The sequence below is a fragment of the Protomyctophum parallelum genome (genome assembly GCF_964188405.1).
Source record: "Protomyctophum parallelum genome assembly, chromosome: 5".
Classification (NCBI taxonomy): Eukaryota; Metazoa; Chordata; class Actinopteri; order Myctophiformes; family Myctophidae; genus Protomyctophum; species Protomyctophum parallelum.
In genome coordinates, this window is record NC_139702.1 from 8,194,949 (window position 1) to 8,209,948 (window position 15,000).

At 46.4% G+C, this 15,000-nt stretch overlaps 1 protein-coding gene across 1 annotated transcript in view; it reads left to right on the plus strand.

Moving 5' to 3' along the window:
* Window positions 1–15,000, plus strand: part of pdgfaa (platelet-derived growth factor alpha polypeptide a) — a 21,943-nt gene that overhangs the window by 1,657 nt on the left and 5,286 nt on the right. Inside the window, exons 3-4 of the mRNA XM_083765472.1 lie at window positions 7,778–7,885; window positions 8,184–8,377. Coding sequence (XP_083621598.1) covers window positions 7,778–7,885; window positions 8,184–8,377 — 302 coding nt within the window. The remainder of the gene's footprint in view (window positions 1–7,777; window positions 7,886–8,183; window positions 8,378–15,000) is intronic.

Here is a 15,000-nt window from a genome sequence, read left to right on the forward strand (position 1 = left end):
GGTTAAATAATTATTTATTTGACACCTGATGTTGTATATGGTCGGTCATATCATATGTATTTATCTTACCTTACCATGAAAAGGAAAAATAAGGTCTACTATACGCCAGCAGCCGGGTATTTCTTCTGTGATATTGATAACATGACCTAGCCTAAGTTGGCACATAATGAGTTTCATGGCTGAAAAACACCAGCCACACTAGACACTATAAGAGGTCTAGTAAAAGAGTTAGTGTCGAAGTGTCCATGAGCAGGATGCTGAACCCCTAATTGCTCCTGATGTGCAGGTTGGTGCCTTGCATGGCTTCCCCCGGCATCGGTGTATGAATGTGTGTTTGAATGTGTGAATGTAATGCACAATCTATGTAAAGCGACCTTGGATAAAGGCGCCATATAAATGCACATTTAGCATTTATTTTACCATTTAAAACCTGCCAGATTATTGTATCGAGGTATTAGTTGGAATTGGCTCAATGGTCAGTAGCCTAATAAGTGGGCGCTGTCTTTACTTCCACTCTGGCAGTCACATTTCTAGAACGCTTCACCAAGTGTTGCCAGGCAGTGGCGTGCACAGACATTTAGAGGGGCAGGTGCTCAAGTGAAAAAAAAGGGCACCTTGTGCAGCGCATTTTCGGGCGGGAACCCATTTTGGTGCTTTAGCTATTGAAAAATGGTCTGCTATTTTTCTTTAATCGAAGAACCACTGACATAGAAACATAGCTTTAGATTGTGGGGGCCTAAATAATATAGTAGAAGCGTTTTTTTATCAATATTTGATCAATGTCACCATGGTCCACACTACAAATTAAGAAAAAGAAAACCCGCTTTTTTTTTCTTTTTTTTCTTTTTTTTTTTTTTTTTAAGAGCACATTGCCAAAAGGGCAGGGGGTGCTCTAGCACCCCTAGTGTCTATCTGTGCACGCCACTGACGCTTCACCAAGTGTTGCCAGGAGACAAACGGACCTGTCCCCAGGAGACAAACGGACCTGTCCCCAGGAGACAAACGGACCTGTCCCCAGGAGACAAACGGACCTGTCCCCAGGAGACAAACGGACCTGTCCCCGCTGCTTGCGGCGCCGCACAGCTTCTGTGCACTCTGCGATTGTACTGCTTCCAAAGCTCACGTAAATTAGACGAGTGGTTCTCAAACTTTTATTTATTTATTTCAAGAATCCCCATATAACCATTTGGTTCTATTTGTACACTCTCAGAGTTTCAGACTTGTAAGGGTCCATTTGGAACCCTCTCAAGGACCCCTGAGGGGCCCCTGCCAGGACCCTACTTTGAGAACCACTGACTATGTCTGGTGTGCATGCACGACACCCCGGCTATAAGAAAGAATGAAGGGGAAACAATGGCATCCATGACCGAAGCTCAGGATTGCTTTCGCAGAAATACATCTGAAACTGATTTAACTAAATTAATGGGGTGACACCTGAGCAAAGGTGAGACATTTATGCGTTTGTCCCTGAAGACAAAGGCATAAATTCCACCCACAGAACAGTGCTCTCCCACCAACAGAACGCTTCACCTCTGTGGAGGAGAAAAAAGAGAGAGTTGATTCATTTTTCATGTCGCAGGGAGTGAGCGGTACGGCGTCATTAATTCTATCATCATTGAGATGCAAATGTTGAGTGTGAGGGCTCCCCGGCGCGGTGGGGGTCAAGTGGCTCCGTTCATTATGCTGTTGTCATGCTGTCCATTATTAGTTGGAGAGCAGTGCCTGGAAGGCTGCTGTGTTGCTATGTATAATTCATGCTCAAATTCCTGCATGTCAGGGGCAGAAAGAGGGAGCGAGAAAGAGAGACAGAGAGAGAGAGAGAGGAGGAGGAAGCATTTGGTGGTGGTTCAGAAGGACACTGCGCGCAAGTGTGTGTGTGTGTGTGTGTGTGCATGTGTGCGTGTGACTGTGTGACTGTGTGACTGTGTGTGTGTATGCGTGTGCACGTGCGTGCATTGACTTGATGCACACACATGGCAGTAAGTTCCTGCACGTATATATGGCGAGAGAGGAACACACACTCAGTCATAGACAAACAGAGACAGACATGCACATGCACAAACACCCACATAGGGTTCTCAGACAAAGTGTGAGCGTTTGGTGTGCATAATCGAATTAAAACGCTCCTCCTCAGTCCTTAGACATAATTCAGACTCATTTCCGGGAATGATGCGTTCGCACATGCACATGCACGCACGCACATACACACACACACACACACACACACACACACACACACACACACACACACACACACACACACACACACACACACACACGCACACAAAATCTTTGAATAATATTGCCATGCGAGTCAGTCTTTGGATTCCTCGGGGCTGTTTGGCACTGAGAGGTATTGAAAATGGTTTGATGAGACTTTTATTACTTTGGAAACAGAAAAGTGTCTTCTACAACAGTTCTACAGTCTGTTTACATTGTTAAATAGAGAACCATAGACCCAGGCACGTTTATTTTTGCAATTAAATTAATTGATGACATTCAGACAAAGGACATTTTGCTCTTCTGTCTGGGGTAGGAAACCCCCTTCCTTCCTTCCCCGAAGATGGGTTTTGTTTGATAACCTCAGAGGCTCTTGACTCTATACAAATAACCCAATTTTACTTTACAATTGCATGCTATGCATTCGGCCAAGCCGCGCACACACAATTTACAATTTACAATTTAGGCATTTAGCAGACGCTCTTAATCCAGAGCGACTTACATTTAAGCAAGAACAAAAGCATGGGAATACATCACATAAAAGCATTTATCATGAGACATGCGTAAGCTAAGAAGGTAACAGTGGAATATCTATATGATGAAACTATACATACACTATACATAATAAACTATACATATTCACTACTATGCTATACATATGTACTATGGCGTGCTATGACTATATACAATACAATTATAGTGCTGTCTACATAACATGCTATAAGTCTGTGTCAAATGCTATCTAAGCCAACAGAAATGCTATCTACACACACACACACACACACACACACACACACACACACACACACACACACACACACGCGCACACACACACACACACACACACACACACACACGCACACACACAGAGAACACTTCCTCCTCTCCGCATGTGGTCAGAAGTTGGAAAGAGACCACACATATTGTAGTGTACACGTGCATGGATTGTTGGGTTTATTGAAGCAGACTTGATTTATATATAGACCGACTCCTTCTTGAGACAAATAGATTATTACAGCAATCAGGTTTTCCTTGTATCTAGTGACCACCACACATACTTTTAGCTAAAGAAATGTCTGTCTCTCGCTTAAGTGGTCAGTGGTGTGGAAAACCCCTCTGTATTAAATGAGGCCACGGAACTCTGTTTTTACTCTGCACTTATACACTCACACACCTGACGTCTGTCACTTCAGCACAGCCTGATTTGAAGAGCGCTTTTATTTTCCCTATTTGATCTAAGATAAATTGGTCAGGCCAGTTTTCTTTTTTAAATACATTTCTGTTTGACTTCAGCAGTATACATTTGGTGATTTGGAGGTCAAATTAAAAAATATAGGTTCTTCCTCACCCGGCATTATTTTTTCTATCCCTATTTATCCAAACAATGTGACATTGTTGCACATTATCCTTTCACCAGAATCCTAAATATAAGAACTGCTGCGTGCAAAGGTGTCTGGCACTGTCTGCCTATATATGTATATCTGTATATTATATATCATCATTGCTGTCATACCATCATGTAGAAGGATATTATAGCGTACTATTTACTATTTTACTCCTTAATTTCCTCCCTCTTTTGTGTGTTTTGCTGCGCCACCGGCATAGCTTACTTTAATTTTTCTATATTTACCTAGAACTGACTATACCACTGTGACTACTAAGCTGTGTTTACATTAGTATTTGTTATATAAAGTATACCAACCACGCTTTTCAGTGGTCAGTGTGGCGATGACAGTGGTCAGGTATGTGTGATGCAGTTTTAATCCATTCTGAACGGGCACCCATTTTGGTGTTATGCTTTAGCTATTGAAAAATAGCAGATCTACAAGCTCATATCGCGCCACCGAGTGGCGCGATACGAGCTTGTAGGTCTGCTATTTTTTTGAAAAATCGAAGAATGACTGACATTTTTAGAATCTGATCTCAGGTCAGAATGTGTTAATCAGACCAGTGTGTGTCCAGTGGAAAACTCGTATGAATCTGATCTCAGGTCAGAATGGGTTAAGGGCTTTTCACATACTGTAGTGACGCAATGCCTGTGGTCCCGCTTGGATACATAAAGTGAACCATGTGAATCGACATCATGTAGGGGGGGATCATCTTTCAACTCTGGATGGGGGAGTGTACATGCGTGTGTGTGTGTGTGTGTGTGTGTGTGTGTGTGTGTGTGTGTGTGTGTGTGTGTGTGTGTGTGTGTGTGTGTGTGTGTGTGTGTGTGTGTACCATGTTTTACTCTGTTGCTACGCCTGCATATTGCCTATGCCCCCCCAAACTGAGGACTTGCCTCTCAAAGAAAATGAATTACTAGGCGCATCAGTTGCTTTCCCTTGAGAAAAGGCCTTCCCATGGGAGTCCAGGAGCATGGTGGTCCTTCTTTGACCCTGACTTTCTTGGAAAGTTGAGTCATGGAAAGGAATCAGGTGTTATCAGGGGTGGTATTATTACCCCCTGAACATAAGTTGTCCTAACGTGTGAAACCATGTGAATTAACCAGATATAAATGAAGGATCCTGGGGAGAGAACTCTTTTGAGTTTGAACTGCAGGTCTTCTCTGCTCTAATCCACCGTGGCACTGGACTCTGTTTGTTAGCTTAAATAATGTGCCAGTCTGTGTTTCTAAACATTTAGAAACTATTTGGATCCTATAGTGAAGTTCTGACCTGAGATCAGATTCATACAAGTTTTCCACTGGACACACACTGGTCTGATTAACCCATTCTGACCTGAGATCAGATTCTAAAAATGTCAGTCGTTTTTTTAGATTTTTCAAAAATAGCAGACCTACAAGCTCGTATCGCGCCACTCGGTGGCGCGATATGAGCTTGTAGATCTGCTATTTTTCAATAGCTAAAGCATAACATGATGCTAACACCAAAATGGGTTCCACGTTCAGAATGGATTAAAGAAGACATCAGCTGTAGATGTCAGGTTTATTTGAATGACACGTTAGTCAATTTGGAGTGCATTATTTCCCTGCAAGCATGAAGTACAGCAGTGTTTGCCAAGTGGTGTGCCTGCCGCGAGACAAGTCCAGGTGTTTCTCGGCATTTTGCCTCAACCATTGATTGATTGATTGAAATATTTATTAACAGTTTGTAGAATTTACAGTACATTTTAAGCACAAACTCAATACAACAATTTACAATTTACAATTTAGGCATTTAGCAGACGCTCTTAATCCAGAGCGACTTACATTTAAGCAAGAACAAAGCATGGGAATACATCACATAAAAAGCATTTATCATGAAACATGCGTAAGCTAAGAAAGTAACAGTGGAATATTTATATAGTGAAACTATACATACACTATACATATAAACTATACATCTTTACTACTATGCTATATATGTGTACTATGGCGTGCTATGACTACATACAATACAATTACAGTGCTGTCTACATAACATGCTATAAGTCTGTATCAAATGCTATATAATCCAACAGAAATGCTATCTAAGGGTTTAGGGTAAGTGCTAAGGGCCATGATGGAGTCTGAAAAGGTGGGTTTTCAGGCTACGGCGGAAGATTGGGAGTGATGCTGCAGTTCTGACTGCAATGGGAAGTGCATTCCACAGTTTTGGAGCCAGAAGGGAGAAGAGTTTGGGACGTGTGGAGCGTTGTCCCGGCGTTTTTAGTGAGGGTACTTCCAGCTTCCCTGCGTTGGCTGATCTGAGTGCGCGGGAGGGTTTGTAGGGTTCAATCATACTTGTAAGATATGGGGGAGCCATACCTTTGGTTGCTTTGAATGCCAGCATCAGAGTTTTGTATTCTGTACGGGCAGCGACCGGGAGCCAGTGGAGGGAGCGGAGCAGGGGGGAGACATGTGAGAATTTTGGCTGGTTGAAGACCAAGCGAGCTGCTGCATTTTGGATCAGCTGGAGAGGCTTAAGTGCACATGCTGGTAGGCCAGTAAGGAGGGAGTTACAGTAGTCGAGTTTTGATAAGACTGTTGTCTGGATTAGGAGCTGGGCTGATTCCTGGGTGAGGAACGGTCTAATTCGTCGTATGTTATAGAGTGTGAACCTACAGGATCGAGTGACAGCTGTGATGTGAGGTTTGAACGAGAGCTGACTGTCCAGGACAACACCAAGATTCCTGGCTGTTGGGACAGACGTTACCAGGGCGTTGTCTACGGAAATAGTTAGCTCCCGCATAGGGCAGGACTTAGCTGGGAAGAAGAGAAGCTCAGTCTTGTCTGGGTTCAGCTTGAGATGGTTGGAGGACATCCACTGTGAGATGTCAGCCAGGCATGCAGTGATGCGCTCTTCCACCTGAGTGGTAGAGGGGGGGAAGGATAGGAACAGTTGTGTGTCATCGGCGTAGCAGTGATAGGATATATTGTGGGCAGAGATGATAGTGCCAAGGGATTTAGTGTACAGTGAGAAAAGGAGGGGACCAAGTACAGATCCCTGTGGGACCCCAGTTTGGAGGGTTCGGGGGGGTGATAACAGACCTTTCCAGGAAACCTGGTAGGTCCGGTCGGTGAGGTAGGAGGAGAACCACTTTAGTGCCGTTCCACCGATGCCTAGCTCCGCTAGGGTGTCTAGGAGCAGCTGGTGGTTCACTGTGTCAAATGCTGCTGATAGGTCTAGGAGAATCAGTACTGCAGAGTGGGAAGCAGCTTGGGCAATACAAAGACTGTTAACTGTGAGTGGACGACCCAATTAAGCATTACACTTGTTTACAACAGGGTCCACATTGTTCAATTCATCAAAACATTTAGAGACATACAAACATTTAGAGACATACAAATAGACATTTCTATGTAGCTAAAGAACAGAACAGGAATTCATCATATAGGAAGCAAAAAAGGGAAAAGATACATTATACAGTGAGGGGAAATGGGGGTGGGGGGGGGGTGGGGGATTCAGATTTTACAGAGGCCAGTTTCGAATTGCAGCCATCCGTAGGTGCCCTGAGAGCGGTTTTGAAGGAGTCAAGGGATTCACATGTCTTAATGACTGTTGGTAGGGCGTTCCACATTTTGGTGGCATAGGAGCGAACACATTGTTATTACAAAAAACACAGTTACCGTACAAAGTGTTGCATTAGTACTTTGTGCACATTCAGTTCCCCCCCCCCCCCGAGGCAACTTTCAACCTGATGTCCTTGACGTCACAAAAAAAAAAAAGTATGCCATTGCAACATGTTTTGAGGTTGTATATTATTTTCTATTTTTGCTATCAATGTGAGACATTTTGACTTTCCCATAAAAGTGCCTTCGGTACACCACTACTACACTACAGCATCTTCAAGCATGTGTGTGCATTCAAGGTGTGTGTGTGATTGTATACAGTATGTGTGATCTATGATTTGTGTTTGTCTTTAAAGGGTGTGTGTGTGTGTGTGTGTGTGTGTGTGTGTGTGTGTGTGTGTGTGTGCGTGCGTGCGTGCGTGTGTGTGTGTGTGTGTGTGTGTGTGTGTGTGTGTGTGTGTGTGTGTGTGTGTGTGTGTGCGCGTGAGCGTGCGTGCGTGCGTGCGTGCGTGCATGTAGGAGGCTGGGAATGTTATTTTAGTATGTGTGACGTCTGTGTTGTGCTGTTTTGTCTTTGTCCAGAGAATGAGGTGATCAAGGAGACCAAACAGAGGCAACACAAGGACTTCTCCCACAGTTACTCAGACCTGAAGACAGCATACACACACACCAGACCCAGGAGGAGCATTGGTGAGGCTCACACACACACACGCACGTACACGCACGCACGCACGCACCCACGCACGCACGCACGCACGCACGCACCCACGCACGCATGCACGCACGCACGCACCCCACGCACCCACGCACGCACGCACGCACGCACACACGCACACACGCACACACACACACACACACACACACAGGCAGTGTTGTGTGTCCCGCAAAAACTACATGGTTTAACCTTCACGCGTACATTGCACTGTTTCATTGTACTGTGCAGTGTGCACTATCTCCTATTAATCATACAGCATGCTTGTTTCCCCAGTGGTGGAGGAGGCCGTGCCTGCAGTGTGTAAGGTGCGGACCGTGATCTATGAGATCCCCAGGAGCCAGGTGGACTCCACCTCGGCCAACTTCATCATCTGGCCTCCCTGCGTGGAGGTGAAGCGCTGCACGGGCTGCTGCAACACCAGCAACATGCGCTGCCAGCCTGCGCGCAAGCACCACCGCATCGTCAAGGTAGGAGGGGTACAGAGTCTGTTGTGAGACATCCAGCACGCACGCACGCACGCACGCACGCACGCACGCACGCATCCACGCACGCACGCACGCACGCATGCATGCATGCGCGCACGCACGCACGCATGCATGCGCGCACGCACGCACGCACGCTTCTTACTGTACTGTACAGTACAGGCCCTCCTCCCTGGCCTGTGTGCGTCTGTGTGTTAGGCTGTGCAACAGTGACACTTGGTGGTGAACAAACGCTATTTTCGTGCTCGGACAGACCCTGCAGGGACCCAGCCAGGGACAGACCCAGGGACCCAGCCAGGGACAGACCCAGGGACACACATAGCTGTCTATAGGAGTGTCTATTTTGAGTGCACCACTCAAAAATAGTGTGAATACTTCCACGTCATGACCGAGGGCAACCTCTGTTTTCTCTCAGTCTCTGCCGTGTGTCGTATACAGGTGCGACAAATGAATGTAATAAAAACAAAACCAGTAATACTGTCTGCCATGTGTGGTGTAAAATGGTAAATGGTAAATGGTGCATTTATATAGCGCCTTTATCCAAGGCGCTATACAGAGATTGTGCATTACATTCACCCATTCACACACACATTCATACACCGATGGCAGCGGAAACCATGCAAGGCACCAACTAGCACATCGGGAGCAATTAGGGGTTCAGTCTCTTGCTCAAGGACACTTCGACACTAACTCTGGGGGAGCCCGGGTTCGAACTGGCAACCTTACGGTTACCATCCAGGCACTCTACCCCTGAGCCACCACCACCCCGGTGTAACATCCGTCTGTCTCCGTTGGCAGAGACGAGCCTGTCCATTTATATCAGGAAATGTGTCGGATTGGATGTTTCTTTCCTTTTTGTGACAACAGAAACAAGAGGGAAACATATAGGTCTTAAATCAATGGAACGAAGTAAAGCCATTATTTTTGGAAATGGTAACTACAGTAAGTAACCGAGTACTCTAACTGCAAAACTAACACGTTACTCTGTTTTAACCCATTCTGACCTGAGATCAGATTCATACGAGGTTTTCCACTGGACACACACTGGTCTGATTAACCCATTCTGACCTGAGATCAGATTCTAGAAATGTCAGTCGTTCTTCGATTTTTTCAAAAATAGCAGACCTACAAGCTCGTATCGCGCCACTCGGTGGCGCGATATGAGCTTGTAGATCTGCTATTTTTCAATAGCTAAAGCATAACATGATGCTGACACCAAAATGGGTGCCCGCCCAGAATGGGTTAAAGTATTCCTTTAAAACAGATCCTTTTGGCACTGGTCAGGTGCATTCATAAAAATGATCATCGTAATCCAATAATAAAGTTAAAAGAAACAAATAATAGAAAGAAAAATAAGTTGCTTGCTTGTTTGGACGGAGAAACCCAATTCCTTCCTAGTAATAACTGTATAAAAGGAAAAAAAAGGAAAAGTAACCTAATTCAATTTTCAGGTTGGACAAGATTTTCAATATGTGGTTTGAATGACAATTTGTGACCAATAATAATACTTATGTAGGTATACTTAATACTTGTTGTGGCCAATTCAATTTCAACCCCTTGAGCAGTTCAGATCTTAGGAAGATTAATTGAATCGCATGTGCGTGTGTGGCTACGTGCACGGCTGCACAACACACACGCACACACACACACACACACACACACACACACACACACACACACACACACACACACACACACACACACACACACACACACACACACACACACACACAGTCACACACACACACACACACACACACACACACACACACACACACACACACACACACACACACACACACACACACACACACACACACACACACACACACAGTTGAGAGAATACAAACGTGCCAAAAACATTTACCCCTTGCGCTTGTGTGTGTGTGTGTGTGTGTGTGTGTGTGTGTGTGTGTGTGTGTGTGTGTGTGTGTGTGTAGCCTGTGTATATGTGTGTGTTTGTGTCTGGCAGTGGGTTAGCCCAAGTACATAATGGCTTCCTTTTGATCTCTGCCAGAGCTGGCATTAGGATTCAGTAAATCCTACTGTTTCACAGCCCCCCCCCCACACTACGACATAGGAGCCTGCTCACAGAATGTCTGTGTGTGTGTGTGTGTGTGTGTGTGTGTGTGTGTGTGTGTTTGTGCATGTGAGCACATTAGTTTATTACAGAAGGCTTTTGTGGGGTTATTTGTGAGTCTTATGTGTGCACACTCACCACATACATACAGTACAGTGTGAGAGTTTATAAGTCAACATTTGCAGAGCCGTTGGTTCATTCTCTCTGTCTGTGTCACAGACTGACATTTCCTCCTGCCAGATCTGTCTGTTTTCCACCCCCCCCCCCCCCCCCCCCCCCCAGCCAGTAAACTCTGTCTTTCAGCAACATTACATTTACAGTGTAAAGAGCTTTTCACCCAGAGAGCGACATGGTGTCTGTGTACTCGCTTGGACGCAGGGTTGCACTGCGCTGCTGTTTTCTACACAACCCTGGCAGGCGTGGTGGTGGGTGTGTGCGTGGGTACGTGCGACCGTGCATGGGTACGTGCGACCGTGCGTGGGTACGTGCGACCGTGCGTGGGTGTGTGCGTGGGTTCGTGCGACCGTGCGTGGGTGTGTGCGTGGGTACGTGCGACCGTGCGTGGGTACGTGCGACCGTGCGTGGGTACGTGCGACCGTGCGTGGGTACGTGCGACCGTGCGTGGGTACGTGCGACCGTGCGTGGGTACGTGCGACCGTGCGTGGGTACGTGCGACCGTGCGTGGGTACGTGCGACCGTGCGTGGGTACGTGCGACCGTGCGTGGGTGTGTGCGTGGGTACGTGGGTACGTGCGACCGTGCGTGGGTACGTGCGACCGTGCGTGGGTACGTGCGACCGTGCGTGCGATGAGTACGAATAGGACCGTTTCAAAGCAGTCCTCCCACTTGTCTGCCTGTCAGATTGCCCGCTACACATCTCATTGAAATTGAATTTGACACATATCAGTCGTTTCCTGTGTGAAAAGGCCTTAACACATTCTGACCTGAGATCAGATTCATACGAGGTTTCCGCCGGACACACACTGGTCTGATGAACCCATTCTGACCTGAGATCAGATTCTAAAAATGTCAGTCGTTCTTCGATTTTTCAAAAATGGCAGACCTACAAGCTCGTAGCGCCCCACTCGATGGCACGCTATGAGCTTGTAGATCTGCTATTTTTCAATAGCTAAAGCATAACATGATGACACCAAAAGGGGTTCCCGCGCAAAATGGGTTAAAGGACCACTTCACCACTTTTCAACCTGCCTTCATATAATTGGTACTCACTAATGTTCATTCATGATAAAATGCCACAATGTTTTTCTACTCAGTCTGTGTGTCTCATGGGAGTTCAGAAACCCGTCCAACAGTGACATCATCGATGGGGAATCCAAGAAAAGAGAAACTGCAGGCTTTCTATTCCTGAGAAGTTGCATTGCAATAATGGAAGCCATTGTTCTCACGATAATAACAAATCTAAATATGTTTTTAAATCATTCTTGAACGATGGTGTCACTGGTGGACGGGTTTCTCAACTGCCCACAGCCCTCCTATGAGAGTAGGAAGAAATTGTGGTATTTTTATCATGAACATTAGTGAGGACCAATTATATGAAAATTATATTATATAAATTGAAAAGTGGTGAAGTGGTATAATGTGGTTTAATGCCAAATGTATTCCATTATACGCCAATGCTGAAGAATCAGAATCAGTTTTACATGCAGGTAAAACAGTGAGTGAAATTAGTTTTTGTGCATATAGTTCATTCACATTTTTTCCAAGAAAAACAAAAAAAAATAGTCTCTTTTATAGCCTTTTCTACAAAAAAACGTATTTACTCATAGTATGGTAAATGGTAAATGGTGCATTTGTATAGCGCCTTTATCCAAGGCGCTTTACAGAGATTGTGCATTACATTCACCCATTCACACACACATTCATACACCGATGGCAGCGGAAACCATGCAAGGCACCAACTAGCACATCGGGAGCAATTAGGGGTTCAGTGTCTTGCTCAAGGACACTTCGACAGTAACTCTGGGGGAGCCCGGGTTCGAACTGGCAACCTTACGGTTACCATCCAGGCACTCTACCCCTGAGCCACCGCCGCCCCTATGTGAGATAAGACATTAAATTAACCGATCTGCAAGCTCAATGAGCTTGTAGATCAGCTATTGTTTTTATCTTTTAGATCAGCGATTTTTTACCTTGAACTTTAACCAGTTTAGACCCAAAATGTTACGGTGTTACGGCTCTGGCTGGGAGACCCAGGGAGACACCCCCCTGCCTGTTGACAGGGGAGGGCTGCAGGCGGAGCTGCAGGCTCAGGAGGTGGGGCTGCAGGCGGAGCTGCAGGCTCAGGAGGTGGGGCTGCAGGCGGAGCTGCAGGCTCAGGAGACATGGAGGATGCTGCATATCCAGGAGAAACGGATGCTGCTCACCCAGGAGACAAGGATGGTGCTCACCCAGGAGAGGAGGAGGAGGATGCTGCAGACGGGACCCCAGAGGACACTGCACACCCAGGAGATGAGGATGCTGCAGATTCTGGAGACGGAACCCCAGAGAACTCTGCACACCCCGGAGACGAGGAGGATGCTGCAGACTCTGGACACATGGAGCCGGCAGCCAGCAGCTGACGGAAGCAGCCGAACAAAAAGCCCAGAAAGGCCAGAACTTCCACAACCTCGGTCTGAAACCGATCACCATTGGAGATGACCGACAAGGGCTCTGGCAGGTCACTGGCTGATAGGGCTGTCCAGGGTGCAGAGGGCGCAGGCAGGACATCTAGGGAGATGGCTGGCAAGGGCTCTGGCAGGTCGGCAGTAGATATCACCGGTGAGGGTGCAGAGGGCACAGGTGGGTCACCAATGGAGAGCTGGGCAGACTGGGCCTTGGAGAACTGGACGGTGGAGAGCTGGGCGGCAGAGGTTCCTGGTGGTGTCGATGGCCACGCCTTCTCCTAGCAGGCCTACGGCTCCCCACCCTGTCAGGACTCTGCTGGGTTCATTTTGGTCAGTTCATTCTGTTACGGTGTCAAAATGTGTTGAACCCAAAATGCATGCGAGTCACGACTAACAAACAACGGAGTAGTGTTCAAACACTAATTAATTAATTAAATGCAGAACAAAAGCAAGGCAACAAAAACAGGCAGAGGATAAGTAATCCCAAAATGCAAACAGAAAAAGGTACGAGCAAGTTACCAGAGGTATTCAAGGCAGGGTCCAGAGGAACAGAGACACAGGCAAGAGCTCCAGGGTAGACATCATAACAACAACGTATGAACGGACAAAGTGTGAGTGCAATGAGTCCAGTTATACATGGGGCAGGCTGATTGTCAAAGGGTTCCCAGGTGGGATGACGAGGGGGTTGGAGACAGGTGAGTGAACTGACTGTGAGTGGAAGGGAAAGTGGGAGTGGCCAGGTCTGACATGGTCTGTGGAGAGACAGATCCTAACACAAAACCTAATAATCTATTTTGGGGAAGCCTACTGATCATTCCCACAATTTCCCACCAAGTGTCATGAAAATAGGCTATTGTATCCATTCTCGATTTTGACCTTGACCTAGATCATGTGACCTTGACCTTTGACCTTTTCGATCCAAACCGAATCATCTATTTGGTCCAGTCTATACTGATCACTCCCACCTACCTTCAGGTAAATCTACCCATCTATTCTCTTGCTAACAGATACAATATATTGCTATGTCATAGCAGCTATGATAATACAATATACTGTAACTATAGTAGGCCTACTGTACATTTGCAGTTTTCCCTGCTCTTCCCTTGAGACGCTGTGATGTTTTAGATCAGCGGTCCCCAAATGTTTTTGGCTGTGCGCTACCTCTTGACCTATAGCTGACGCACCCCTCAACGCTCAGTCTCGTTGTATTTGGCCGGAAAGTATATATATTCTTTAATATGATTATTTATAGCAAATAGTCACAGAATGTCACTGCACAGAGAGACATGCAGCTGCTGTATAGTCCTGCAGCTGCTCTATACATCTCCTTTAAACGGCGTTTACCAGATTTTGCCGTTTGTGAAACCGTGAAACCGCCATTGCCCTTTTCATGTCACGCACCCCCTGGCGGTCGGTCGCGCACCACAAAGGGTGCAGGCACCACAGTTTGGGAACCCCTGCTTTAGATGCTGTGGTCATGCAGGCACCACAGTTTGGGAACCCCTGCTTTAGATGCTGTGGTCATGCAGGCACCACAGTTTGGGAACCCCTGCTTTAGATGCTGTGGTCATGCAGGACAGAACCCCTGCTTTAGATGCTGTGGTCATGCAGGACAGAACCCCTGCTTTAGATGCTGTGGTCATGCAGGACAGAACCCCTGCTTTAGATGCTGTGGTCATGCTTTAGACCCCTGCTTTAGATGCTGTGGTCATGCTTTAGACCCCTGCTTTAGATGCTGTGGTCATGCAGCACCACAGTTTGGGAACCCCTGCTTTAGATGCTGTGGTCATGCAGGACAGAACCCCTGCTTTAGATGCTGTGGTCATGCAGGACAGCTACTGGTTGCATGAAAACCCAAATATGCTCGATATATTATGATGTGAAAATGTTGCCGTTTGGACTGAT